We start from the raw sequence: 27,949 nt of genomic DNA on the forward strand, positions 1-27,949 counted from the left end.
TCTTAAGGCTAGGCGTCTATGCGTGCACCCACACGACACGCGCACACACACACACACAAACACACTCACACACACACGCGCACACATGCACGCACACATGCACACACACACGCACACACACACACGGTTACATATTTTAAATACTTTAATTAAATCAACACATAAATCACACACAGACACACACACACAACATCATATTTATATTTAACATTATTAAAGAGATTTGCACTACATTCATAGTACCCCTTTCGCATTTGCACCTTGCCTTTAGAAATACTTTTAGGGCATTTAGCAGATGTTTTGCAGATGCAGCCGGCCCTGGAGTCAGAATACGTTGGTAAGTCTTATATCCGACCACATGGCCTCTTCACAACAGATCCATAGCATCCAGCTAGAAAATCTGCTAAATGCCCCTGTAAGGACATCTCACATGAAACAATATCTCCGCCACTCTGCCCGGCAACCCGATACAGCAGACTAACCCCCTGACTGGCCCACGATCCTCAGGCCACTGATCACAAGGTCTGAGGACACTGCCAAGGCAGATATCAGGGCGATTAGCCTGCAGCCGTCACCAAGGAGTCTTAACATGTCCAGCCAAGAGCCAAGGAGTATTAACCTCTTAACAGGCACCCTGAAAAGTGGCAATTATTTTACTGGAACTTGAGGACTGCATACTTTTTTTGCAAAGCTTATCTTTATACTTATAGCACATGAATAAGCCTGGTCTCTTTTGAAAGATAACATTCTGAAGTTACTAATGCAAAAAAGGAAATTCACTTTTGGTGCTAATGAAATAGAGTAACATAGGCCATAAGTTTAAGTTTAAGGACAATAACCCAAGAGCAGTCTGGAAAAATCTCCAACAGATGACAAACTACAAAGCACCCCCCCCCCCCCCACCAGCAGATGAAGACCCTGACCTCCCTGATAAACTCAATCAATTCTATGCAAGGTTCGATAATGTCATTCACAGCACCCCCCCCCCCCCCCCCCCCCCCCCCCGCCCCCCAACTCGGCCCCCCCTCCCCCTTCACCATCCAGGAGGACAAAGTGAGGGCGGTCTTCAAAAAAAGGCAATAAAAGGAAAGCAGCCGGGCCCGACCATCTCTCCCCTGCAGTACTCAGCTACTGTGCTGACCAGCTAGCCCCTGTATTCACCGACATCTACAACACATCCCTAAGCCAATGTTCAGTCCCCCAGTGTTTTAAACAGTCAACCATCATCCCAGTCCCAAAATCCACCAAAATAACCTGCCTCAATGACTACAGACCCATAGCACTCACATCTACGGCAATGAAATTATTTGATCACCTGGTCCTAGACTACCTCAAATCCTCCATATCATCCCAACTAGACCCATACCAATTTGCTTACCGTGCCAACAGGTCAGTAGAGGATGCCATTAGCCTGGTACTCCACCACACACTCCAACACCTAGAAACCCCTAAAACATACGCATGCATCCTGTTTATCGACTTCAGCTCAGCCTTTAGCACCATCTCCCCCAATAAACTATTCTCCAAGCTACAGGACATGAACATCAACTCGGCCATAAACTACTGGATCCTTGACTTCCTCAGCAAGAGAACCCAAAAAGTCAAGGTGAACAATCTCACATCCCACTCCCTGACACTCAGCACTGGTGCCCCACAGGGCTGTGTCCTTTCCCCCTGGCTCTTCTCCCTCTACCCAACCAACTCATCTCCCTGGACAGATCAGTAAAAAGTTTCAAATATGCAGACGACACCACCATCCTCGGCCTGATCAAAGACAACGACGAGACCTCATACCGGCGAGAGGTGGACAGAGCAGCGAGATGGTGCTCCATCAACAACCTCCTGTTCAACACCTCCAAAACCACAGAAATAGCCATCGACTTCAGATCTGCCAAAAAAACTCACAAACTCCCACTATCAATCTCTGACCAATCCATAAGCCTGACGGACTCACTCAAATTCCTCGGCACACACATCAACAATAACTTAAAATGGGAACTCAAACTGAACAGTGACATCTCCTTAGCAAATGACCTCAATACCTTCTATGCGAGGTTTGATGCTGGTAATAACAACACCAGCCCACAAGCCACGGCAATGGGGGGGGGGGGGGGGGTCTGCTGCTGATGGAGACTCAGTGTTCAGGGTAACAGAGCATGAGGTGAGGCGGACCTTTAAAAAAGTAAATATCAGGAAGGCAGCAGGACCGGACGGCATCCCCGGCCGCGTCCTAAAAGTCTGTGCCGACCAACTGGCCCCGGTATTCACTGACATATTTAACCTGTCCTTAGAACAGGCTGTCATCCCCACCTGCCTGAAGAAGTCCACTATTATCCCTGTACCCAAGAAATCCAAGCCTGCTTGCCTCAACGACTACCGCCCTGTAGCTCTCACCTCCATAGCCATGAAGTGCTTTGAGAAGCTAGTAAAGGGCTACATCTGCTCCTCCCTCCCCATCAACATGGACCCCCTGCAATTTGCATACCGCCCCAACAGGTCCAACGGAGGACGCCATAGCCCATGTGCTGCACACAGCAGCATCACACCTGGACAAGAGGAAGGGGAACTATGTGAGAATGCTATTCATCGACTACAGCTCGGCATTCAATACCATAGTCCCCTCCAAACTCATAGCCAAGCTCAGGGACCTGGGCCTGAACTATGACCTCTGCCAGTGGGTCTTGGACTTCCTGACGGGCAGACCCCAGGTGGTGAGAGCAGGCAACTGCACCTCCTCATCCATCACCCTCAACATAGGGGCCCCCCAGGGCTGTGTTCTGAGTCCCCTCCTCCGCAACACAATCATCAAATTAGCTGACGACACAGTGGTGGTGGGCCTGATCTCTGCAAACGACAAGAGGGCCTACCTGGATGAGGTCAAGGTCCTGGCGGGATGGTGCCAGGAAAACAGCCTCTCCCTGAACGTCAGCAAAACAAAGGAGATGATTGTGGACTTCAGAAGGTCGGGGGTCAAGGACTACAGCCCCCTCAGCATCGACGGGGCACCGGTTGAGAGAGTGAACAGCTTTAAGTACCTAGGAGCCTACATATCCGAGGACTTGACATGGACCACACACATTGACAGTGTTGTGAAGAAGGCACGACAACGCCTCTACTTCCTCAGGCGCCTAAGGAAGTTCCAAGTCAGTCAGAAGATCCTTAAGAACTTCTACTCATGTACAATAGAGAGCATCCTGACTGGCAACATCACCTCCTGGTTTGGGAATAGCACTGCACAAGACCGAAGCAGACTACAAAGAGTGACGCGTTCAGGCGAACGCACAATTGGAGGGGGGCTCCCCACCCTCCAGAACATTTACAACAAGCGGTGCAGGGGCAAGGCTAAGAGAATCATTAAGGACTCCAGTCACCCGAACAACTGCCTCTTTGAACTGCTGCGGTCAGGCAAGCGATACCGGAGTCTCAAGGCGAGCACAGAAAGACTCAGAAGAAGCTTCTATCCCCAGGCCATCAGGCTACTCAACGAACAATGAACACTACACAACAACCATCAAACGCACATAGCACACACATCCACAAGCACACACTCACTTTAAACAAACACACTGTAGCACCCACTCCCCACACTTTATAGCACACACTCACTTTAAACAAACACACTGTAGCACCCACTCCCCACACTTTATATTTATTGATAAAGGATTGCACTACAACTCGTACACCTTACTGTAAATTGTACCTAAATTGTACCTCATCCCATTTCTGCTTTGCACTATATAGTATTGTATATTAGTACACTGCATAGTATTGTATATTATATGGTAACTCAGTTACGTCTATTCTGCATCGAACATTGTACATATGTCTATACTGAACACTGTGACCTCATTTTCTACTTCTAATTTACATGCTATACTATGTTATTGATACTTATCTTGTCTAGCACAGTCTCTGGAGCGTAACAGTAAGAAGCATTTTGTATAAAAGTATTCTGTACTTCTGTATGACAACTATTAAAGAAACTTGAAACTTGAAACAGCAACAACCCCTCTGTTACGTGCCCCCGTGGGGAGACGCAACACTAGGCCACAGACAGGATAGGTGAGGATGCAGTGACACAAAACACCATAGACAGATTGTAAAATAACAATATTTATTTTACACAAATGAGATCAGCAACACAGAGAGCAAAGAGGACCTACCAGTGAGCACCAAATAATATCAAAATGAAACAAAAGCCCCCCCCCCCCTTTACAGGCGCGGACGCCCCAAAGTACAGGAGGTGGTGCTCACTCTAAGCTGGTGTCTTTAACAGTAGTTCTCCTACGTGATGCAGATGTAGACCCCAGGGTATCTTTCTGCCCTCAATGTCCCTGTGTGCGAAACAAAAGATTAATAACAGGAAACAATCACCATAGGCTGGGTGACAAACAAATATACAAAGGATTAGTACAGAAATGTACAACAACACAAAAGGATACAATGCTATATAGACCAATGGCCCAAATAACTAGAGCTTTGACCAGCTCTCACACAAAATGAGCTCACACAGAGCTTTGACTAGCTCTCACACAAAATGAGCTCACACAGAGCTTTGATTAGCTCTCACACAGAATTAGCTCCAATTAAGCTTTTACCAGCTCTGACACAAATGTACCCTAAGAGCCTCAACTCTATTACCAAAAAGCCACAAAAGAGAGTGTGTAACAAAGAGTGTGTACAAAGACACCAAGAGCTCTACTTTACCACATCAATGAACCAGAGAGCTCTACCTACAAAAGCACCAACACACTAGAGCCATAGTTACCACCAACACAGACCAAACGAACCAGGGAGCTAACTAACACTGAAACACAAAAGGTATTATGAAGGGAGTGGATGTTGATTGTGGGACGAGTCTCAGCTGCCGCTGCACCGGGGTGAGTGGGTGATTGACCAGCTGCTGCTGCAACTGGGAACCTGGGGATATGTAGACACAAGAGGGAGACAAGACAACAACAAACAAAACATGCCTATATACACAACAGATTACATACATTACTCCCATATATATATACATAAGGACACAGTCCGTAACACTCCCCCCCATAAAGAGTCAGCCCATGGCTGGCGACAACACAACACCCAAGTACCCCATCAGTTTTCCCAAAGAACACATCATAACACAAAACAAAACATCCACCACTGCCACCAACCGACCAGACCATCACCCTCCGCCCCTTCATACCTCTCTTGGTAGCATTTGACATGATCAGGGGTGCTGTTGACACAAAATGTCCAGGGGTACAGCAGACCCAACACCAACATCAAAAGATTTAAGACTGTGGTCTGAGAAGGCACCTCACAAAAAAAACAGAGGGATGGTCCATGGTTAAAATGCACAATGGCAGACTGCTGCCCTTTTCCTCCTCACAAAGAAAAACACATAATACAATGTGAGAAAGATCACACAGCAAAGCACAAAATGCAGCGTCACAATACGCTGAGCAGCAGAGAGACCCCCCTCAGAGACAGCACTAGCCTCCTGCAGCCACTTTACAAGCCTGCACACACAAGACAACAAACCCCTCACCTGAGGTTTGTTGTGAAGAGTCTCTCCCATCAGCTGCTTCCTTAACAGCCTAAAAGGGCTGCTCACTGACCGAATGCTATTCACCACCGAACTGACCACCTCCCTGCTTCCAGCTATCCCTGGAGCAGGAGCAGTAAATGAACATGTGCCCAACCCAGCGTCTTCACTCTGGGCAACCACCAGCTTACCACAAGTCCCGGGCAACCGTGGTGCTCGTGAGGCTAGTGTTCCCCGTAGAATTGTCACCTCGTCACTCGTCACAACTACAGGCTGTGGAGCACGGGTGATCGCACACACTGGCACATCTGGGAGAAACGGAGCAAACACATCAGGGCACAAAACATTAGGGTGATCCAAAACACATGGCATAACTCTGCCACCAGCGATGTCATTACCCAATAAAAAGGTGACGCCACCCACTGGTAATGATGGGCGCACGCCCACCTTGAACACCCCCTTTGCCAACCCGCAGGTTAAATGTATCTGATGGAGGGGCACCGACACAAAGCCCATGCCGATCCCCTGCACCAACACACTAGAGCCAGTCGATGACTCATCACAAAATGGTAACATGTCTGCTATGATGAATGACTGTGCTGCCCCAGTATCCCGCAGTATGCGTACTGGACGCTGGTCCAACTCACTGCCACTGAGCGAGACCAACCCGTCCGACATAAACGGATCGTAACTGGGACCTGGGATGTCACACACTGTCTGGACCAAACCAACCGCTTTAGGTCGTCCATCTGTCTGAGACTGCTCCTTGCGTCTCAAAACAACACAGTCACTTATTACATGGCCCACTTGATGACAGTAAAAACACTCCCGCTCCTCCTTGTAGCGGGGAGACACTGAGCAGGGCGGACTAGTCTGTCCAACATAGCCACTGCGGCGGATCTGCGGCGGACTAACATGTGACCTAGCTGGAGTGTGAGCAGATGGATAAAAACCTCTATCCTCTTGTCTTAAAGTACCAAATGACTGTCTATGGGTCAGCACAAACTCGTCAGAGAGCACTGCAGCCTGAGCCAACGTACCCACTTTTTGCTCATAGATACGTAGCCAAACGGTCAGACAGACTACCTTTAAACTCCTCCAGCAACATTAATTCAGACAGAGAATCAAAATCAGCTACATCACAAGCCCTGCACCACCGATGAAATAGGGATTCTTTCTCCCGAGCGAACTCCACAAAAGTCCGGCCTGGTAACTTTCTGTGAGTTCTAAACTTTTGCCTGTACGCCTCTGGCACTAACTCATATGCTCGAAGTACAGCCGTTTTGATCATGTCATAAGACAAACTGTCAGTCAGAGGGAGGGCAGACAGAATTTCCTGGGCTTTTCCTGTTAACTTACATTGCAGTAAGAGAGCCCAGACCTCTCTAGGCCACTTCAAAGATGTAGCCACTCGCTCAAAAGCATTAAAATATGAGTCTACCTCTGCCTCACGAAATTGAGGTACTAAAGAAATCAGTCTACTCACGTCGTAAGCCCCCACCGCCGTGGAAGAGGGTTGAGTAGGACTCCCAATCTTAGCAGCTTCAAGCTCCAGCTGCTTCATTTTAATCTCGGCGTCCACCCGGTGGCGGTCAGCGTCCAGCTGGCGGGTTGAGACCTCAGCCTCCAGCTCCATTTTCCTAATAGCCAACCTGTGACTATTCTCCTCCTTCTGCGCCTCGAACTGCAACCGTGCTAAACCCAATTTTAGACTGGCCTCCTCAGCACTCCCACTAGGGAAAGATGCTGCACGTCCGTGCACTGGAGACGTGACACCCGAAAGGGGAGGCTTATCCTCTACCCCGTCTTTAACCGGGTCTACCACCGGAGGTTCCTCGCCCTCCTCGTCTGTGACTAGAGGGGAAGAAACAAAAGACGCTCCCTCACCGACACCGAGCACCTTGTTCCACACCAATATGCGCACCACCTCTTCTCTCAGGTCAGCCTTTGCCAAACTTTTAGAAAGGGTGACCTGAAAATGCGAGGCGATGGCAAACAAGTCTTCCCTCCTACACTGATCCAAACGATCAACCGAGGGATCACCCAGGAACTCCTCCACCCCAAAAGACGACATCCCTACCCAGACCAGTGCACACACACACCAAAAACACACCTAACAAACTACCACCCAAAACCCTAACCAAGCAACGTGCCCACCGCACACCAACACCAAATGTCTGTCGCCCAACTACCGAGCCCCCATTTATGTTACGTGCCCCCGTGGGGAGACGCAACACTAGGCCACAGACAGGATATGTGAGGATGCAGTGACACAAAACACCATAGACAGATTGTAAAATAACAATATTTATTTTACACAAATGAGATCAGCAACACAGAGAGCAAAGAGGACCTACCAGTGAGCACCAAATAATATCAAAATGAAACAAAAGCCCCCCCCCCCTTTACAGGCGCGGACGCCCCAAAGTACAGGAGGTGGTGCTCACTCTAAGCTGGTGTCTTTAACAGTAGTTCTCCTACGTGATGCAGATGTAGACCCCAGGGTATCTTTCTGCCCTCAATGTCCCTGTGTGCGAAACAAAAGATTAATAACAGGAAACAATCACCATAGGCTGGGTGACAAACAAATATACAAAGGATTAGTACAGAAATGTACAACAACACAAAAGGATACAATGCTATATAGACCAATGGCCCAAATAACTAGAGCTTTGACCAGCTCTCACACAAAATGAGCTCACACAGAGCTTTGACTAGCTCTCACACAAAACACAGAGCTTTGATTAGCTCTCACACAGAATTAGCTCCAATTAAGCTTTTACCAGCTCTGACACAAATGTACCCTAAGAGCCTCAGCTCTATTACCAAAAAGCCACAAAAGAGAGTGTGTAACAAAGAGTGTGTACAAAGACACCAAGAGCTCTACTTTACCACATCAATGAACCAGAGAGCTCTACCTACAAAAGCACCAACACACTAGAGCCATAGTTACCACCAACACAGACCAAACGAACCAGGGAGCTAACTAACACTGAAACACAAAAGGTATTATGAAGGGAGTGGATGTTGATTGTGGGACGAGTCTCAGCTGCCGCTGCACCGGGGTGAGTGGGTGATTGACCAGCTGCTGCTGCAACTGGGAACCTGGGGATATGTAGACACAAGAGGGAGACAAGACAACAACAAACAAAACATGCCTATATACACAACAGATTACATACATTACTCCCATATATATATACATAAGGACACAGTCCGTAACACCCTCGATCTTGAAAAATTGGCTATGCAGCGCCTGTACTTCCTCAGACAACTGAGGAAGTACAGGGTCAAACGCCACCTGCTGGTCCAATTCTATTCTGCACAAAAACACTCCATTCAAAAATGTCAGCACATCATAAACAAGGCCTCCAAAATTATAGGGTGTGACCTTCCCTCCCTGGACTCCATCTTCACCTCCCACACAACCACCCTCTCTAGAAAAATCGCAAAGGATCCCTCACACCCAGCACACTCCCTGTTTCAGCCCCTGCCCTCAGGTAGGCGTAGGGTTGCCACCCGTCCCTTAAAATAAGGAATCGTCCCATAATTGGAAACTAAAAGACGCGTTCCGTATTGAACTGATACGGGACGCCCTTTGTCCCGTATTTTAAGGTTGTCAGTTTAGTGAGAGAAATGAGCCAGCCGACCTACAAAAACAAGCAAAAGTGTGTCCAAAAGTGACGGAAAATAAACAGACTTGGCAACTCTGGTATGATGGGTGTGCGCTAAGAATTAGCGCTTTCACGTTGCTAAGAAGAGTTCTGTGCCGTTGTGCCAATCCTCTGTCTGTTTTTTTCGAAGACGCTTTGAAAATGTCTACAGCAGACACCACTCCACCGCGTCCTAAAAAGACAAAACGCCTCCAGAAGTACAGACCTGAGTGGGAACTGGCCTGTTTTGATTGCGTCAGTGGAGATGTTTACAAAGCAAACTGCATTAGTATGTAGGCGTGTGTTTTCTGTGGTGCATGGTGGACTGACTGATCTCAGACAGCATGCATCAGGAGAACAACATTCCCGAAATATAAGAACGCAAAGAAAGGACCCAAGCACAGGTGTCACAGTTCTTCATGACTGAAACATCTCCTGAGATTGATTCGGTATGGGATATTACATCTTATTTATCTGGTTGTGTTTTTAACTAGATATCAGTATTTCTATTTACCTGCCCTGGCAGCCCGGAGCCTACTCTTCTTTGCACTTTATTTTTTATTAATCTTTTAATTTGGGTCACACAAGTGTTTTGTGGTATAATATGTCCTCATGTAAATATATCCCCCTCCCCTGTGTTCCCTTTACCTGTGCCCCCCCCCCCTCTCTGTGGAATAAGACACCCCCCTCCCCTGTGTCCCCAAACCTGTACCCCCTCCCCCCCATCTGACCTATCAAATGGGACCACACACCCCCTTTGTTGAATTATAAAGGGCTCCTCCCGACCACAATAGAGGTCAGACCTGGGTAATTTCAGCTGATCACCTGGGGCGAGAGCCTCAGCCATTCTCTCTATGTATTCTATCTGTTTGGTTAATAAACCTTGTTATTATCCAAGCCTCGGTTGACTGAGACATTCTTCATCAGGATATCCACAAATATCCCACAATTGGCGTCTACGAACTTGTGACGGACTTTTTGCGTCCTCCCGGCGTGCTGTATCATTCAACTATACAGAGAAAAGTGAGTATAATAGGATGGTCGACCAAAAATGTATGGAAAGGAATTGAAACCTTCCCGCTTTTCTCTGTGCCAGGTGAATATTACAGAATGTTGTCCAATATTGAGATCATGGCTGAGTAAAATAATGTGCATTAATATATCTGATCTGTATTGAGAATCGTTACCAGGGCGCGCGTGCACCTGGGTCCTTTATCAGGTGGTTCTGAGAGGATGGGTTATAGTGCTATTCCCAAAAGTTTAGGCACAAAGGTTGAAGTGCTATTCCTGGTCGGGTCGGAGCCGACCAAAAGCTAAGGCACACACAGGTTGTTGGATTGCTACCCCTAGTCTAGCTGATGCAGACTAAAAATATAGGCAACAAAATAGATACGTGAGCTTATTATGATGTGATATCCTTGGAAAACGCTACTCTGTTAAAAACGTTCTGTGATTCCTTTGCAAAGAGGCGGGAAGTAGGACCGAGAAGCTGATAGAATCATAATTAGAAATTACCAGAGTAGCGTCATAATATTCATTGTTTCAACCTCAAACTAAGCTCACAATCTCTTCCATTTCCTGAAAACGATGTATTTTGGATTAAATTAACCAATTGATCAATACAGATAGCGGGAAGATGATCACGCGATGTCCTAGTTAGTACATGATTACGCGATGTCCCGGGAGTACGTAAATGTACATTAAACGGGACATCAGTCGCGGAAAGTACATTAAACAGGACGTTAGTCGCGGGTTAAGAGGCCGAGAGTATGATTAAAAGGTATATATAATCTAATATATCGCTGGTAAATTTCGAAGTCAGGTTCGGTCGTTATGATTTTAATAACGATGTGTAGTTATATATCAAGGGTATGAATGCCTTGTCGCAACAGATGTTGGTCGACTAAACGTACAGCGATCCAATACAGTCAGATATACACACACGTTAACTTATATGTATTAATGTTTGTTTGTCTGTTTTAAGTCTCGTTTGTATGTGCACAAGTATTATAGGACCCGTCGCGTTGCTTTATTGAGTCAAGAACCGGCTGCGGATAGCACGACGAGCATTGAGAGACGAGTTACCGTTATACAAAGAATAACATTGAAGTGCAGTTCACGGGAACAAACTAGGATAGTAATTTCCGGATTCCGCAGAACACCGGCCCACGGGAACGGCCATTTGGGGAAGTATAGTTTTATCGCTTCAGTTTGTTTACGTTTCACATATGCACAGGCGCGTTCATTCGGTAACAAAACGCTGGTATAGGAATTCCAGGCTATTGAGAGCTCGTGGAAAAATACTGTATGAATTGCAAAGCGTTATTTCCGAGGCGAATGAGAACGCACGAACGTCGCATGGAGCAATGACGTCACGCTATGCGCGCCGTGAAGTTATTATTTTATATTAAACTATCCATAAGCGAACGTAAAGTGTAATGTGCCCAAGGCCAAGGGTGCGTGAAATCCACGTGTAGTATATGTTTTATTTGTATATGTATGTGCGCGCTGCTATTGGAAAATGTTGAACTGCGGTGGCGAGATGCGAGTTGCATTACCCCAGACCACCGGAGAAACGAACCGAACATTGCAGCTTTCCCCGGTGAGTATGAAAATCATAAATATAGATGCTTTGATTGATTGATTGAAAACTTTATTAACAGATTGCAGAATGGGTACAATACAGCACAGCTCAATACACAATTGTTAAGGGGATGCAGACCAGAGAGAGACTTTAGTCTTGTTTACATCAGGGTCCCCCATTTTCAATACCAGATTTGTTTACATCAGGGTCCCCCAGTTTCAATTGATCAGAACATATTATGACATACATGACAGACAGATAGTCAGTACTGCTACATCTATACATTTATGACATACCAGATTTGCAAATTCAGTACTTTTTGTGATACAAAAGGAGTCAAGAAAAGGGAGTCATTTGACGTAGAAACTGTACATATACACAACTATCAGTTAAAGCAAATTACAACTATCTCAGATCACTTGAGTGTTTATGTTGCTTTAATTTACACATTATAAGTCACATAAAGCTAATTACAATGTCTGTTTCAGAATTATAATACATCTGTGGGCGTATCGGCCATACTGACCAAAACGGAGAGTTAAACAAACACTCCCGGTTTCCAGTATATGGCAGTACAGGAATTGTCCACATAAACAGCGTTAGATTAGACTTTATAAGCTTTCAATGTTGAAAAAACTTGGGCACAAACAACATAGATCATGTTTAAAAGTAAGATGTTTAGGTTATATTCACTTGAGTTAATGTGTTTATCTAAAGAACCAATGAAAGATAACTAGCCCTTTCCATTGTAAGACATTTTAAACATGATTAAAATGTGTGGGTCCACATTCATATGATGCTTGTGTACATATGCGATATGATTGATAAATGATAACACTATCATTACATCCAAGAACGGGATGGATGAGATCTAGCTAATGTTTGTTGAGCACACAGACAGTCAAAGAGGATTCACCCAGGTCTTAGAAAAGAGTGGAAAATTAACATGTGTTTGTATTTACAGATCTGGCTCTGAGGCGAGATGCAAAACAGTGAATGACTACACCCAAATTGTATCACAAAAGACAGAAAATCCAACAATTTGCATGTCAACCGAGAGACAGTGCAGAGCTGAGAGACAATCGATTGACCATTTGGAACAAATCTACATCCAAAACACCCACATGTAAATTTCTTCAGAGTGGGCACTTGGGAGACAAAGCAATGCAAATGCCTGCACTCGTGACCACAGACTTGATGAACTCACCTAGCGGTGGATGGCAACAGAGAACCACTTAATGAACATGAATTAGTTACAGATGATGAATTTGCAGTTATGAAAATCTACCTAACTCCCATACTAACAATAACTAACCAGTCGTTTTCATCATCTCTTTTCAAGAGGCACATGAATTAGAGAAGTGCCCGAGATGAAAGATTAATGATGAAAACAACTACTTACAATCCCCTCCTTCTATTCTCTGTTTATAACCAATAACATGCATGACTATTCCTTAGACTATTCTTTTAACAACTAATACTTTCCATGACTGCAAAATTATCAACCACCAAAATTGCAGCACAATTATCTAAATGTACAAGATATCAACAACATTGATCATTTAGCTGACACTTTTATCCAAAGCGACTCACAGGTTCTGTACGACAGGACATCAGGCAAGGCACACCTCTATCAGCTGAGTAACAATGGTCATCAAAGTGTTGAGTGCTACAGTGTAGATTAGTTTATTAGGACAAATGCATGACAGTAAGGTTAGTTAGGGTTAGATGATAAGAAATGATTGTTTTTCATGCAAAATTAACTGGCTACCTAGATTTTATGTTTTTTCCCCATGCTATGCTATGATGAGCCACACTGAGATGTGAAGAACAACCGAGAAGTCATGGCGAGGTAAGTATCTTGAAGAAGCACACCATCGTACGCGGCCTGAGGTAAGATCAACTTCAATTTAAGACCATCAGAATATGAAGACAAGGAGCTATTTTATCTGATTCAAGACTTTGGCCATTCATTTACAAATTTTATTTAAAGCCTAATGCTGTAAGATCTAGTTAGACACAAGATCTGATAAAATTGTAGTGAATGTGACCTTCTTGACGTAAGGAATCACTGCTAATGCAATTGGCTTGCATTTCCTATTGTCAATTAAGTGATTTTATCACTGCTAATGCTATTGGTTTGCATTTCCTATTGTCAATTAAGTGATTTTATTTACAATTAATTGAATTAATCCCAAAATGATTTTCCACTTTAGCAGAAAGGCGTTGAATCATTTATGTGAGGAGTTTTCTAAGGCAGTGTTTATCACCCTCAGATCACGAATTGGTGAGAGGACAGGACGAGTGAGACGACGCGTGACCTGAACCAAGGAGCTGCGGACACAACCAGAGGCGACGACAACAACCGTGGGAGAACCATCCAACCCAGCCCACAGACATCCCCAAGAAAGTGGAGCAGAGGACCACGAAGGAGACTGACCAAGGAGACACTGACGAAGAGGAGATCAACCTTTTGACGGCCTCCACCCCGGCACTGCATGACCACGACAGACCGAGATCAAGACGGAGTCTAACGTGGCTCTGTCGGACCACGGCGGGGAGCTGATCGTGGAGTCGGACAGCGGGATGGTGATCCACGAGACCCACGGCCTGGAGTGCAGCGAGTGCGGCGAGATCTTTGGCAGCATCGCCGACCTCCACCAGCACTTTGAGATCCACAAGGACATCAACCCGTACATCTGTGTCCACTGTGGCGAGAGCTTCGCCGTGGAGACCAGCCTCAAGCAGCACATGAAAATCCACACGAAAGAAAAGGCGTACGCCCCCACCGGGGTCGAGATGGTCGGCAAGGGCGTCATCGACGCCTTCAACCTCAAGTCTCACCAGATGCCGGAGAAGCCCCATCAGTGCTCCGAGTGTAGCAAGAGCTTCGCGGCGGCCATCTCTCTCAGAGAACACATGAAGATGCACTCGGATGACAAGCCGTACAAGTGCACCCAGTGTAGGAAGAGCTTTGTACGCAGGAGGCATCTGAAGAAGCACCAGGAGCTCCACACACGCGAGAAGCCGTACACCTGTGGCCAGTGCAGTAAAGGCTTCACCACATCCTCCAACCTGAAGCAGCACCAGAAGACCCACGCCGCGGGGGCCGGGGACAAGCCCCGTCGTAAAGGCTTCGCCACCGCGTCCAGCCCCAAGCAACACCAGAAGACCCACGCCGTGGGGGTAGTAGGGGACAAGCCCCATCGATGCACACAGTGTGCGAAGTGCTTTGCAACCGCGGCTAACTTGAAGGAGCACCAGAGGGGGGTCCACTCGGGAGAGAAGCCGTACAAATGCAACATGTGCCGGAAGAGTTTCGTTCGCAAGCGCCACCTGAAGAAGCAAACCCATCACCTGCAAACGGGAACTGAAGTCCCCGACCATCAAGGTGGATTCCCATGACAAGATTGTCATCCGTGTGAGAAAGAGCGTCCTACTGACTAGCCACTACACCGGCGGGCCCTCGCCCTCCATCAAGTGGTACCGCAATGACGAGGAGAGGACAGCGAAACCAGCACAACACATTCAAAAACAAGAACTGTTTCACAGAGTTCATATATATCTGGACCGAGAACAGATGATCAACACTTCACAGCAACTGTCAGATTCACAAACAAGAACTGTTTCACAGAGTTCATATGTATCTGGAAAATTATTGACTAGGAATATGATGAAATACAATCAGTAAGATTGCATTAACCAATTTTATAATGACAATGAGAAATGATCACAGAGTCACATTACAAAATGGTATTGTTAAACAAGGCAGAACCAGTTGGATTGTTCCAAGACACCAAGTTTGTTTTGACCATTGATAGTATGCACCACAGAACAATGCATAACGATTATCATAATCACCTTTTATATTAACCACTAGGTTAACGGTTTTCAATTTTATTTTGACACATTAGCCACTAAGGTAATGTCTATTGTATATATTTATTTAATTTTTATGTGTTACTGTTTGGCCCTGCCACACGACCGACAGAGAACACCTTGTCAACAACGACGCAACATCATTCAGATTAATACCTTCACAAGCAGGAAACTTTTCACACAATTGTATGTATCTGCAAAACGATGAACTAGGGATGTGATGAAAAGAAATCAATGAGAAAGCATTAACAATGGTTAGTAATAATGAGCTAAAATGTATTGCTGAAGGAAGAAGTGACCACATGATCACATTACATCACATTTGAATTACTTAGGGTACACAATTGTATTGTCAGACAAGAAAGAATCAGTTGTTTTATTCTCTCATAGAAGAGGACATGTAACGTTGTTTTGCACCTGTATGGTGAACCATTGATAGTATATGCACTAGAATTACATACAGAAACGATGCATAAGACGTTTTATCTCCTCATTTATAGAGAAGAAATGGAGAAAATTGCCTGATTCTAAGTAAAGACCAACAAAACTGAGGCAATCACAGATGAAAGTGACACTCAAACTCAGGGTAAATACAACTGGATCCTAAGTAATTTCATCAAGAATCATCATAAAACGTGCAAAAATATATATATATATTTTTGAACAGTTTCCCATAATCAATCATGTTAGTTTTATTAACCACCAGGTTAACGGTTGTTAAAATGTTTTTGTACACATCAGCCTTATGTGTAAATCCTATTCCTAATAATTATGCAAACTATTTTGTTTTTTCACCCTGTGCACTCTAACCACACAGACAGTGCATGTATTTAATTGGTTTATTACGATGCCTGTATGCACAACGATCACATTAGCTCCCCAGAGTCACGACATGAACGACTGAAGGTATGCCAAGATATTTGCACAGCGATAGCTTCAAATGATTATGTTAATTGTTGTTTGATATCAGAGATGAGGACCACTCATTGATATAGGTATTTTGAGCGATTAATAAAAGAAAAGGGTGATATCTATTCCCACATCTCTGATATCAAAATAACACAGACCGCAGTCCAGTCGATCATGTCATGAATCATGTATGTAAATAATTCTATTAATCATGTATGTAAATAATTCTATTTTAAACTATTATCCCCACTTTTACCTGTTCCAAACAATCCTGGTATATTATACATTAATCTCACCCACATTATAAGAAAGAAAAGTGAGTATTGTGGTATAATATGTCCTCATGTAAATATATCCCCCTCCCCTGTGTTCCCTTTACCTGTGCCCCCCCCCCTCTCTGTGGAATAAGACACCCCCCTCCCCTGTGTCCCCAAACCTGTACCCCCTCCCCCCCATCTGACCTATCAAATGGGACCACACACCCCCTTTGTTGAATTATAAAGGGCTCCTCCCGACCACAATAGAGGTCAGACCTGGGTAATTTCAGCTGATCACCTGGGGCGAGAGCCTCAGCCATTCTCTCTATGTATTCTATCTGTTTGGTTAATAAACCTTGTTATTATCCAAGCCTCGGTTGACTGAGACATTCTTCATCAGGATATCCACAAATATCCCACAGTTTCATTGTATTATTGTCCTCTTTCAGTAAAAGTGTTCCCAGGCTTTGTTTTTACAGCACTTTATATGCATACAGTATTATGCTCAAGTTGAGGCTATAGTTCAGCCAATTTATTTAAACAATGTTAAATGCAAATAAAGCACTTTAAACTTTAAGTATGACTAAATGTATCTGTTCCAGTTTTATGTACTGTAAAGCTTAACTCATTCAGCGCCAGTCACGAGAAAAGTCGGGTTAACTCGCCAACCGTTCAGCGCCAATCATGAGAAAATTCGGGTTTTAATCGTTATTTCTTTTATTAGCTATATCCATTCATTTTTCATCCATCCAGCCTGATGTTATCATTGGGAATGGGTCTGAGCTCGCAAAGGGGCAAATACCGCCGCCTACGCCTTCCAGCCGGTATTGCACTCCATTAGAAATGGTGTAGTTTATTTTCTGGGTCGATCTGAGCCGTGCGGGCGGAGTTTAAATACTCCGGCAGGACTAGCGTTTACAACTATACATCTGCGATGCTGCCCCCCCCCCTTCATATGCAATGCCGGACAATGTGGGATGGACCTCCACAAGCAGTATTTAGAATGGCGATCAGATAATTGGATTCTTTCTTTTGCATTACATCAGAGACCAGGTAAGGACTCTATTATATCCAATCTTGCGTTGATCTGATATTTCTTTCTACTATGATCGAAGCTGTCTGTGTGGAATGTGTTGTGCTTTTTACCGTTGGCTGCGGTGGGGAGGGGGGGGGGGGGGGCGAGCGCCCCGCTACGAGGGCCATTTCATGTATGCTCAAGGAGACATAATAATGATAATCTAGTGTTGATTTCAGGAAGATTCGATAATCAGGCGAAAAATGTCAACGTGATAAGTGTATTCCACTCAAACGTTATTATCACGTATTTTCCTGGGATTACTAAGAATCACCAAAGCTATACTCATATTCAAAACGGTATAAAACGGAAATGTACGGAGGAAAGAACAATCTGTTTTGTGCATGTTGACTGGAAGCAACTCACTGACAATCGACGCGTGTATTAGACCCATAGCTATAATATAAGATATATTTTAAGCACTCGCAAATTTCGCAGTCTCCCCATTGATTAGCGATGGCGTACTAGCGCCCCCTGGTGCCCCGACCCCTGGCGCTGATTGAGTTAATACACTGTACCGATCACAAATACCACCAACCTGGTTGTGTGGCAATAAAGGAATCTTGTATCTTGTTCACCTTATGGCCTAATAGGGCTGAACTTGAGTTGAACTTGAACTTGTGTGTGTGTGTGTGTGTGTGTGTGTGTGTGTGTGTGTGTGTGTGTGTGTGTGTGTGTGTGTGTGTGTGTGTGTGTGTGTGTGTGTGTGTGTATGTGTGTGTGTGTGTGTGTGTGTGTGTGTGTGTGTGCGTGCGTGCGTGCGTGCGTGCGTGCGTGCGTGCGTGCGTGCGTGCGTGTGTGCTGCAGGTGGCAGGCTGGTGATGAAGCTCGGTGATAAGGAGGTTGAGTACAGCCCTGACTTCCGCTTCTACATCACAACCAAGCTGTCCAACCCCCACTTCACCCCCGAGATCTCCACCAAGACCACCATAGTCAACTTCGCTGTCAAAGAGCAGGTCTGTATCCCCTACTCAGCCGTCTGTCTCAATACAGAGCCTTCTCTCCTGTGTCTCCCCTACTCTGTCTCCCTCTCAGCCTTCCCACTGTCTCAATAAAGAACCTTCTCTCCTGTGTCTCCCCTACTCTGTCTCCCTCTCAGCCTTCCTACTGTCTCAATAAAGAACCTTCTCTCCTGTGTCTCCCCTACTCTGTCTCCCTCTCAGCCTTCCTACTGTCTCAATAAAGAGCCTTCTCTCCTGTGTCTCCCCTACTCTGTCTCCCTCTCAGCCTTCCTACTGTCTCAATAAAGATCCTTCTCTCCTGTGTCTCCTCTACTCTGTCTCCCTCTCAGCCTTCCTACTGTCTCAATAAAGAACATTCTCTCCTGTGTCTCCCCTACTCTGTCTCCCTCTCAGCCTTCCTACTGTCTCAATAAAGAACATTCTCTCCTGTGTCTCCTCTACTCTCTCCCTCTCAGCCTTCCTATTGTCTCAATACAGAACCTTCTCTCATGTGTCTCCCCTACTCTGTCTCCCTCTCAGCCTTCATACTGTCTCAATAAAAAGCCTTCTCTCCTGCGTCTCTCCTACTCTGTCTCCCACTCAGCCTTCCTACTGTCTCCATAAAGAACCTTCTCTCCTGTGTCTCCTCTACTCTGTCTCCCTCTCAGCCTACTGTCTCAATAAAGAACATTCTCTCCTGTGTCTCCCCTACTCTGTCTCCCTCTCAGCCTACTGTCTCAATAAAGAACCTTCTCTCCTGTGTCTCCCCTACTCTGTCTCCCTCTCAGCCTACTGTCTCAATAAAGACCCTTCTCTCCTGTGTCTCCTCAACTCAACTCTTTCTACGCCCGGTTTGGTGTAGACGGTGGCGCCACTGGCTCTACGGCTAGTGACGTCACTGGCGCGCCGGCTGTTGTGGAGGAGGGGGGGGGGGGGGGGGCAACCGTGGGGGGGCGGGGGGGCTCTCTCGTTGTCGGAACACAGTGTGAGAAGAGCATTTATGCAGGTGAACACCAGGAAAGCGGCTGGCCCAGATGGTATAACAGGACGCATATTTAAGTCCTGTGCCAACCAGCTAGCCCCGGTGTTCACCGCCATATTTAATCAATCCCTGGCGGAGTCAGTGGTCCCTGCCTGCTTCAAGATGTCTACCATCATCCCTGTACCGAAGAAACCCTCCCCAACATGTCTCAATGACTACAGACCGGTGGCACTCACCTCTGTGGTCATGAAATGTTTCGAGAGGCTGGTCAAGGATCACATCTGTGCCTCCCTCCCCAGTGATATGGACCCTATGCAATTTGCATACAGGACAAACAGGTCTACTGACGACGCGGTCTCCCAGGTACTGCACAGCACCCTCTCTCACCTTGACCGTCAGAAGGGGGGCTATGTGAGACTGTTGTTCATTGACTACAGCTCAGCGTTCAACACCATAGTCCCCACCAGACTGGTGGACAAGCTGATCGAGCTGGGTCTGAGCTCCGCCCTGAGCGCCTGGGTACTGGACTTTCTGAGTGAAAGACCCCAGGCAGTCAGGGTGGGGGGTCAGACCTCCAACACCATCACCCTGAGCATCGGGTCCCCCCAGGGCTGTGTTCTGAGCCCCCTGCTGTACTCACTCTACACACACGATTGTGTGGCCAAGTTCAGCTCCAACTCCATAGTGAAGTTTGCAGACGACACGGTGGTGGTAGGGCTGATCTCGGACAACGACGAGAAGGCCTACCGGGAGGAGGTTGAGGTACTGGAACGCTGGTGCCAGGACAACAGCCTGCTCCTGAACATTGGTAAAACCAAGGAGCTGATCGTGGATTATAGGAGAGGACAGCAGGAGACACACACACCACTGATGATAAACGGGGCAGCGCCTCTACCACCTGAGACAGTTAAGGAAGTTCAGAGTATCGGGGAAGATACTCCAGTCCTTCTACTCCGGAGCTGTAGAGAGCATCTTGACTGGAAACATCACTGCCTGGTATGGAAACAGCACGGCACAGGACAAGAAGGCCCTACAGAGAGTGGTGCGCTCAGCCGAGCGTACCACGGGTATTGCACTACCTCCCCTGCAGGTTCTATACAACAAGAGGTGCAAATCCAGAGCCTGCAGAATAATGAAAGACCCCCACCACCCCAATAACAGCCTGTTCCAGCTGCTGAGGTCAGGCAGACGCCTGCGAACCCCAGCTACTAGGACAGAGAGGCTTAGGCTCAGCTTCTTCCCCCAGGCCATCAGAGCCTTGAACAATGAACACTGAGTGCCACAGAACACTGAACTTTTCACACACAAGCACACATGAGCACACACACGACACGCACGCTGTGCACGCTCACACACTAGCAGCCACTTTAACATGAGCAGGCACACACTCATGCCGCACACGCCCACACTTATGGCCAAAAAGGAAAGGTCACTTTAAAAATAGTATAAAAGTAACAGTGTATTGCACTACCAAAGGACCTAGCATGTCCTATATGCTCTGTAAATAACTATGTACAGATACCGAGATGTCCCACCATGTTACCTGTTACCTGTTTATTGCACAATGTTGTTTTTTTATTGGATTCTATTATATGTTGTACCACTGTATTGCACATCGTTGCGGGCAAGACCACCCGCATTTCATTGTATACTTGTATGCCGTGACAAATAAAACTCTTGACTTGACTTGACTTGACTTGACTCTATTTGTAGGAAGTTGAGTGCAAAATTAAGCTGTATGGAGCTTATATTATGACGCCTGTGTATGTGTGTGTGTGTGTGTGTGTGTGTGTGTGTGTGTGTGTGTGTGTGTGTGTGTGTGTGTGTGTGTGTGTGTGTGTGTGTGTGTGTGTGTGTGTGTGTGTGTGTGTGTGTGTGTGTGTGTGTGTGTGTGTGTGTGTGTGTGTGGGTTTGTTTGTGTGAGGAATCCTGCACGCAGCCTAACGAGGGGGCGTGCCGTTTTTTCACCTTCACGCACCTGTTGGGAGTTTGCGATCAGCTCGGGAGAGTACTTGTATTGCAGACTCCCCTCCACTCCTTGTTGGGTCGTTCTTGTTGCTACCATCACCTGCCGCGTCTCCGGCGTGAGATGACGTGCCAGCCGTCACCACCTGACGCCGTTTTCCTGGAGTGGGACACCGCCTTCGCTCTCTACTACTCCATGGGAGGATTCCAGTGTTCCCACTCCAGACGTCAAGCCGGCTACTTCCCAACTCCCTCTTCGTGGTCCTGGTTCCTGGGGTGAGGCTCGCCATCTCTCCCTATTACTCCACGGGAGGACGGCGTGTTCTCATCCCGTTCCCCTCGGACCCCCTGTGTGCTGCGTTGCCCGTGGGCAGCGTCTGGTCTGGAGGAGGAGGATTCCTTGGCAGAGCTGAGCCGCAGAGCCCTACTCGGTTGTAGGGACGAAGAAGATCCCGTTACTTTTTCCCAGCCTGTTCCCCCGTTAAAGGCACAGTGCCGCCTTTTTTGTGTTCATGGACGTTTTATGTTTTTACCCCCTTAAAGGCTGAGTGCCGCTTTTTTGTATTAAATAAATAATGCCCTGTTTTTGGCTAACTCTCATACCTGTCTTGTGTTGTGCTATTGGGGTCGGTTTCAAACCATAACAGGACGACCCGACCTGTCGACGACCCCAGCCGGCACAGACAGTGTATGTGAGACAGCCCCTGTAAGCTAACCCATGTGTAGCCTCCCCACAGCTAGGACTGTCTTTCAGCTAGCAAGGCCAGTTCCCTGGTGCCTTTCTGAGATTTTTTTTCCCCCTGCGGGCCTGGCTGGTCGCCAGGTGGCTCCCGTGGAGGGGGGGGTACTGTGAGGAATCCTGCACGCAGCCTAACGAGGGGGCGTGCCGTTTTTTCACCTTCACACACCTGTTGGGAGTTTGCGATCAGCTCGGGAAAGTACTTGTATTGCAGACTCCCCTCCACTCCTTGTCGGGTCGTTCTTGTTGCTACCATCACCTGCCGCGTCTCCGGCATGAGACGACGTGCCAGCCGTCACCACCTGACGCCGTTTTCCTGGAGTGGGACACCGCCTTCGCTCTCTACTACTCCACGGGAGGATTCCAGTGTTCCCACTCCAGACGTCAAGCCGGCTACTTCCCAACTCCCTCTTCGTGGTCCTGGTTCCTGGGGTGAGGCTCGCCATCGCTCCCTATTACTCCACGGGAGGACGGCGTGTTCTCATCCCGTTCCCCTCGGACCCCCTGTGTGCTGCATTGCCCGTGGGCAGCGTCTGGTCTGGAGGAGGAGGATTCCTTGGCAGAGCTGAGCCGCAGAGCCCTACTCGGTTGTAGGGACGAAGAAGATCCCCGGTACTTTTTCCCAGCCTGTTCGCCCGTTAAAGGCACAGTGCCGCCTTTTTTGTGTTCATGGACGTTTTATGTTTTTACCCTCTTAAAGGCTGAGTGCCGCTTTTTTGTATTAAATAAATAATGCCCGGGGAGCTCCAGTAGCTCACTGCGTACCTCGAGCGCTATTTCGGCGCCGGGGACAACCGTGCTCGTCACGGATCTGGGGTTTAGCGAGTTCGAATCCCGGACTGCAGCCGTGTTTTTCCCAGAGTGTCTTCCCCCCATCTGTACCCCATTCAGCCTGTTTCTGTCGGTCATCCTTGACCAGAGTAAATGCGATAAACGCAAAAAAGAGCCAGCGGAATGGCCAAAGTAAAAAAAAAAAAATAAAATAATGCCCTGTTTTTGGCTAACTCTAATACCTGTCTTGTGTTGTGCTATTGGGGTCGGTTTCAAACCATAACAGTTTGTGCATACGTACAGTATATGTGTCTCAGATATCTATGTCTCTGAGCGGATCTTAGCCCGTGTGTCCGACATCTCCGCCTGGATGACGACCAACCACCTCAAACTGAACCTAAGCAAAACAGAGTTGCTTCACCTGCCGGCCAAACTTCCCCCCTGACCGACCTTTCCATCACAGTGGAGAATGTAGCCGTGGCAGGCGACTGGGTGGCGCTCGTCACCAATGCAAGAGACTCCGGTCTCGACTCCCCGAGCATTGCCTGCGGCTTGGGGCAGTCGTCATACTATCTCAATTGGCAGAGGTAGCGGGTGGAAAGTCGATGGGTGGGAATTGGACGTTGTGGACAGCGACTCCTACAGGTCGGTTGGGTGACGCCTGTACAGCAGAGACAGGAAGTATCGGGAGCAGCGTGAGCCGACCAGTGGGAGGCATAGTCTAGCAACGTTCGAGACAGGGGACGGGAGAATTGAAGGGAAAAATAATTGGCGATACGAAATTGGGATGGGAGAAAAATAGAAAAATAAGGAGAAAAAGTGGATAAAAAAAAAGAGAATGTAGCCGTGGCCTCGTCCCCGACCGCCAAGAACCTTGGTGTTGTCCTTGGTGTTGTCCCTCGACCGGCTGAACTTCTCCACTCACATCGCCGCAACAACCAGAACCTATAGATTCTTCCTGAGCAATGTCAGAAAGATCCACCTCTTCCTGACAAAAGAAGCCACTCAACTCCCAATCTGCTTTAAGGTCCTCGACCTGGCATATCACACAGCGAAGGGAGCGGCTCCCGCCTACCTCCGGTCAATGGTCTCTAACTAGTCAAGTCAAATCAAGAGTTTTATTTGTCACGGCATACGAGTATACAATGAAATGCGGGTGGTCTTGCCCGCAACGATGTGCATAATACAATAGTAATAACATATAATAGAATCCAATAGAACGACATTGTGCAATAAAACAAGTAAACAGAGTAGGGCATATCGGTATATGTACATAAGTTATTTACAGACCATGGTAGGACATTCTAGGTCCTGTGGTAGTGCAATACACTGTTAGCTACGGATGAGGCACTGGGTCTTTATGTACATGCTATATTATACAATCTCAAGTTATACTATACTATTCTTAAAGTGACCTTTCCTTAGTGGCCATAAGTGTGGGCATGTGCAGCATGAGTGTGTGCTTGCTCATGTTAAAGTGGCTGCTAGTGTGTGAGCGTGTACAGTGTGTGTGTCGTGTGTGTGCTCATGTGTGCTTGTGTGTGGAGAGTTCAGTGTTCAAGGCTCTGATGGCCTGGGAGAAGAAGCTGAGCCGAAGTCTATCTGTCCTAGTAGCTGGTGTTCGCAGGCGTCTGCCTGACCTCAGGCTGTTGTTGGGGTGGTGAGGGTCTCATTATTCTGCAGGCTCTGGATTTGCACCTCTTGTTGTATAGAACCTGCAGGGGTGGTAGTGCAATACCCGTGGTACGCTCGGCTGAGCGCACCACTCTCTGTAGGGCCTTCTTGTCCTGTGCCGTGCTGTTTCCATACCAGGCAGTGATGTTTCCAGTCAAGATGCTCTCTACAGCTCCGGAGTAGAAGGACTGGAGTATCTTCCCAGATAATCTGAACTTCCTTAACTGTCTCAGGTGGTAGAGGCGCTGCTTCGCCTTTTTTACGACTGAGTCTATGTGTGTTGTCCATGTCAGATCCTCTGAGATGTGGACCCCCAGGTACTTAAAGCTGCTCACCCTGTCCACAGTAGCCCCGTTTATCCTCAGTGGTGTGTGTGTCTCCTGCTGTCCTCTCCTATAATCCACGATCAGCTCATTGGTTTTACCAATGTTCAGGAGCAGGCTGTTGTCCTGGCACCAGCGTTCCAGTACCTCAACCTCCTCCCGGTAGGCCTTCTCGTCGTTGTCCGAGATCAGCCCCACCACCACTGTGTCGTCCGCAAACTTCACTATGGAGTTGGAACTGAACTTGGCCACAAAGTCGTGTGTGTATAGTGAGTACAGCAGGGGGCTCAGAACACAGCCCTGGGGGGACCCGATGCTCAGGGTGATGGTGTTGGAGGTCTGACCCCCCACCCTGACCGCCTGGGGCCTTTCGCTCAGAAAGTCCAGTATCCAGGCGCTCAGAGCGGAGCTCAGACACAGCTTGATCAGCTTGTCCACCAGTCTGGTGAGGACTATGGTGTTGAATGCTGAGCTGTAGTCAATGAACAACAGTCTCACATAGCCCCCCTTCTGGCGGTCGAGGTGAGAGAGGGTGCTGTGCAGTACTTGGGAGACCGCATCATCAGTGGACCTGTTTGGCCTGTATGCAAATTGCATAGGGTCCATATCACTGGGGAGGGAGGCACAAATGTGATCCTTGACCAGCCTCTCGAAACATTTCATGGCCACAGAGGTGAGTGCCACCGGTCTGTAGTCATTGAGACATGTTGGGGAGGTTTTCTTTGGTACAGGGATGATGGTAGACATCTTGAAGCAGGCGGGGACCACTGACTCCGCCAGGCATCGATTACATATGGCGGTGAACACAGGGGCTAGCTGGTTAGCACAGGACTTAAGTATGCGTCCTGTTATTCCGTCTGGGCCAGCAGCTTTTCTGGTGTTCACCTGCATAAATGCTCTTCTCACACTGTGTACCGACAATGAGAGAGCGTCCCCGCCCCCCCGCGGATGCCCCCCCCCCCCTCCACAACAGCCGACACGCCAGTGACGTCACTAGCCATTGAGCTAGCGGCGCCACTGTCTGCACCAAACCGAGCGTAGAAAGAGTTGAGTTTGTCCGCGAGAGAGGCGTCGTCGCTCCCCATTGAGGGGGCGCTGACTTTGTAGTCAGTTATCGTCCTCAGTCCCCGCCATAAGCCTCTTGTGTCATTCTGTGCCATTTGTTTCTCCATTTTGTCAGCATACGTCCGTTTTGCAAGTTTAACAGCCTTGCACAGAGTATAGACTGTAGCCTTATACTCCTCCATGTTTCCTGACTCTCTGCCCAGGTTGTAGGCAGTGGTGCGAGATTTCAGAGCTGCTCTGATAGTACTATCCACCCACGGTTTCTGGTTTGGGAACACCCGCACCTTCTTTGTGGGGATAATACTGTCTGCAAGTGATGTTATGAAACTCACGACCATGTCCGCGAACTCGCTGACGTCACTGACGCTTCCTTGAAACATCCCCCAGTCTACGTCCTCGAGAGCGTCCTGAAGCGTGGCCTCTGATTGGTCGGACAATTTTTTTGCCTCACGTGACACGACGGCGTCACGTGATCTCTGTCTGTAAGCAGGGATCAGGTAAATGGAGTCATGATCGGACTAATGGCGGAGCCGGTACAGCTTTATAGCCGGCTCTGAACGGGGTGTAGCAGTGGTCGAGCGTGTTTCCCCCTCTGGTGGAGCAGGCGATGTGCTGAAAGAAGGATGGCATCACTTTTTTCACACCCTCAAGACCCCTACGCTCTGCAGCTTCTGGCCGTCTCAGAGCCACTCCTATCCGAGCTCCGGGAGGGTCATCCAAGAGAAGCCGCCTATTCTCGGTCCTCACTCCACAATGGTGGAACGAACTTCCGACCACAGTTAGGAGCCGAAACCCGAACAATCTTTCGCCGTTGACTAAAAACACACTTATTCAATCAATATCTGAAAAAGAATAATAAAAAAAAAACACTAACCTTCTTACTGTCCTATACTATCATGCACTCTTCCTACTATACTAATACGTCCTTACTACTATGCACTCAATACTGCACCACCCAAGTTTCAGCACTGTTTGATCATTGTTACTCAGCTGAAAGAGTTGTACCCTTGTCTGTGTGTGTGTGTGTGTGTGTGTGTGTGTGTGTGTGTGTGTGTGTGTGTGTGTGTGTGTGTGTGTGTGTGTGTGTGTGTGTGTGTGTGTGTGTGTGTGTGTGTGTGTGTGTGTGTGTGTGTGTGTGTGTGTGTGTGTGTGTGTGTGTGTAACGGGGAAGCCCGTGGGTATGTCCACAGTCACAGAAACAGGTGTGTTGACGAGTGACTGTGGCAGTGCGGGCTGGTAAATTAAACTCACTTCCCCATAACAGGGTTAACAGACGCATAGGTATGGTAGTTAGGAGTGAATTCACTTCTTAGTGCAGCGGCCTGTGTCGTTGCCCCCGGACGCGGGAGCCCCCTGTTCGACTCCCCCTTGGGACATTCTCATTTAACATCAAACACAACGCAGACCCAGTATGATCCGTCACGTGTGTGTGTGTGTGTCTGTGTGTGTAAATACAATAAATGTGTGTGTACAGTATGTTTGTGTTCATGTGTGTATGTTTGTGTATGTGTACAGTTTGTGTGTGTTTGTAGGTGTGTGTAGGTGTGTGTGTGTGTGTGTGTGTGTGTGTGTGTGTGTGTGTGTGTGTGTGTGTGTGTGTGT

At 47.5% G+C, this 27,949-nt stretch overlaps 1 protein-coding gene across 1 annotated transcript in view; it reads left to right on the plus strand.

Moving 5' to 3' along the window:
- dnah2 (dynein, axonemal, heavy chain 2) overlaps positions 1–27,949 on the plus strand; it is a gene marked incomplete at both ends in the record, with an annotated part of 509,699 nt that overhangs the window by 365,961 nt on the left and 115,789 nt on the right. The window contains 1 exon segment of the mRNA XM_084326360.1: positions 18,695–18,843. Within this exon segment, the coding sequence (XP_084182486.1) occupies positions 18,695–18,843 (149 nt within the window).

This window comes from Notolepis coatsorum, assembly GCF_963971535.1.
Source record: "Notolepis coatsorum genome assembly, chromosome: 1".
Lineage (NCBI taxonomy): Eukaryota > Metazoa > Chordata > Actinopteri > Aulopiformes > Paralepididae > Notolepis > Notolepis coatsorum.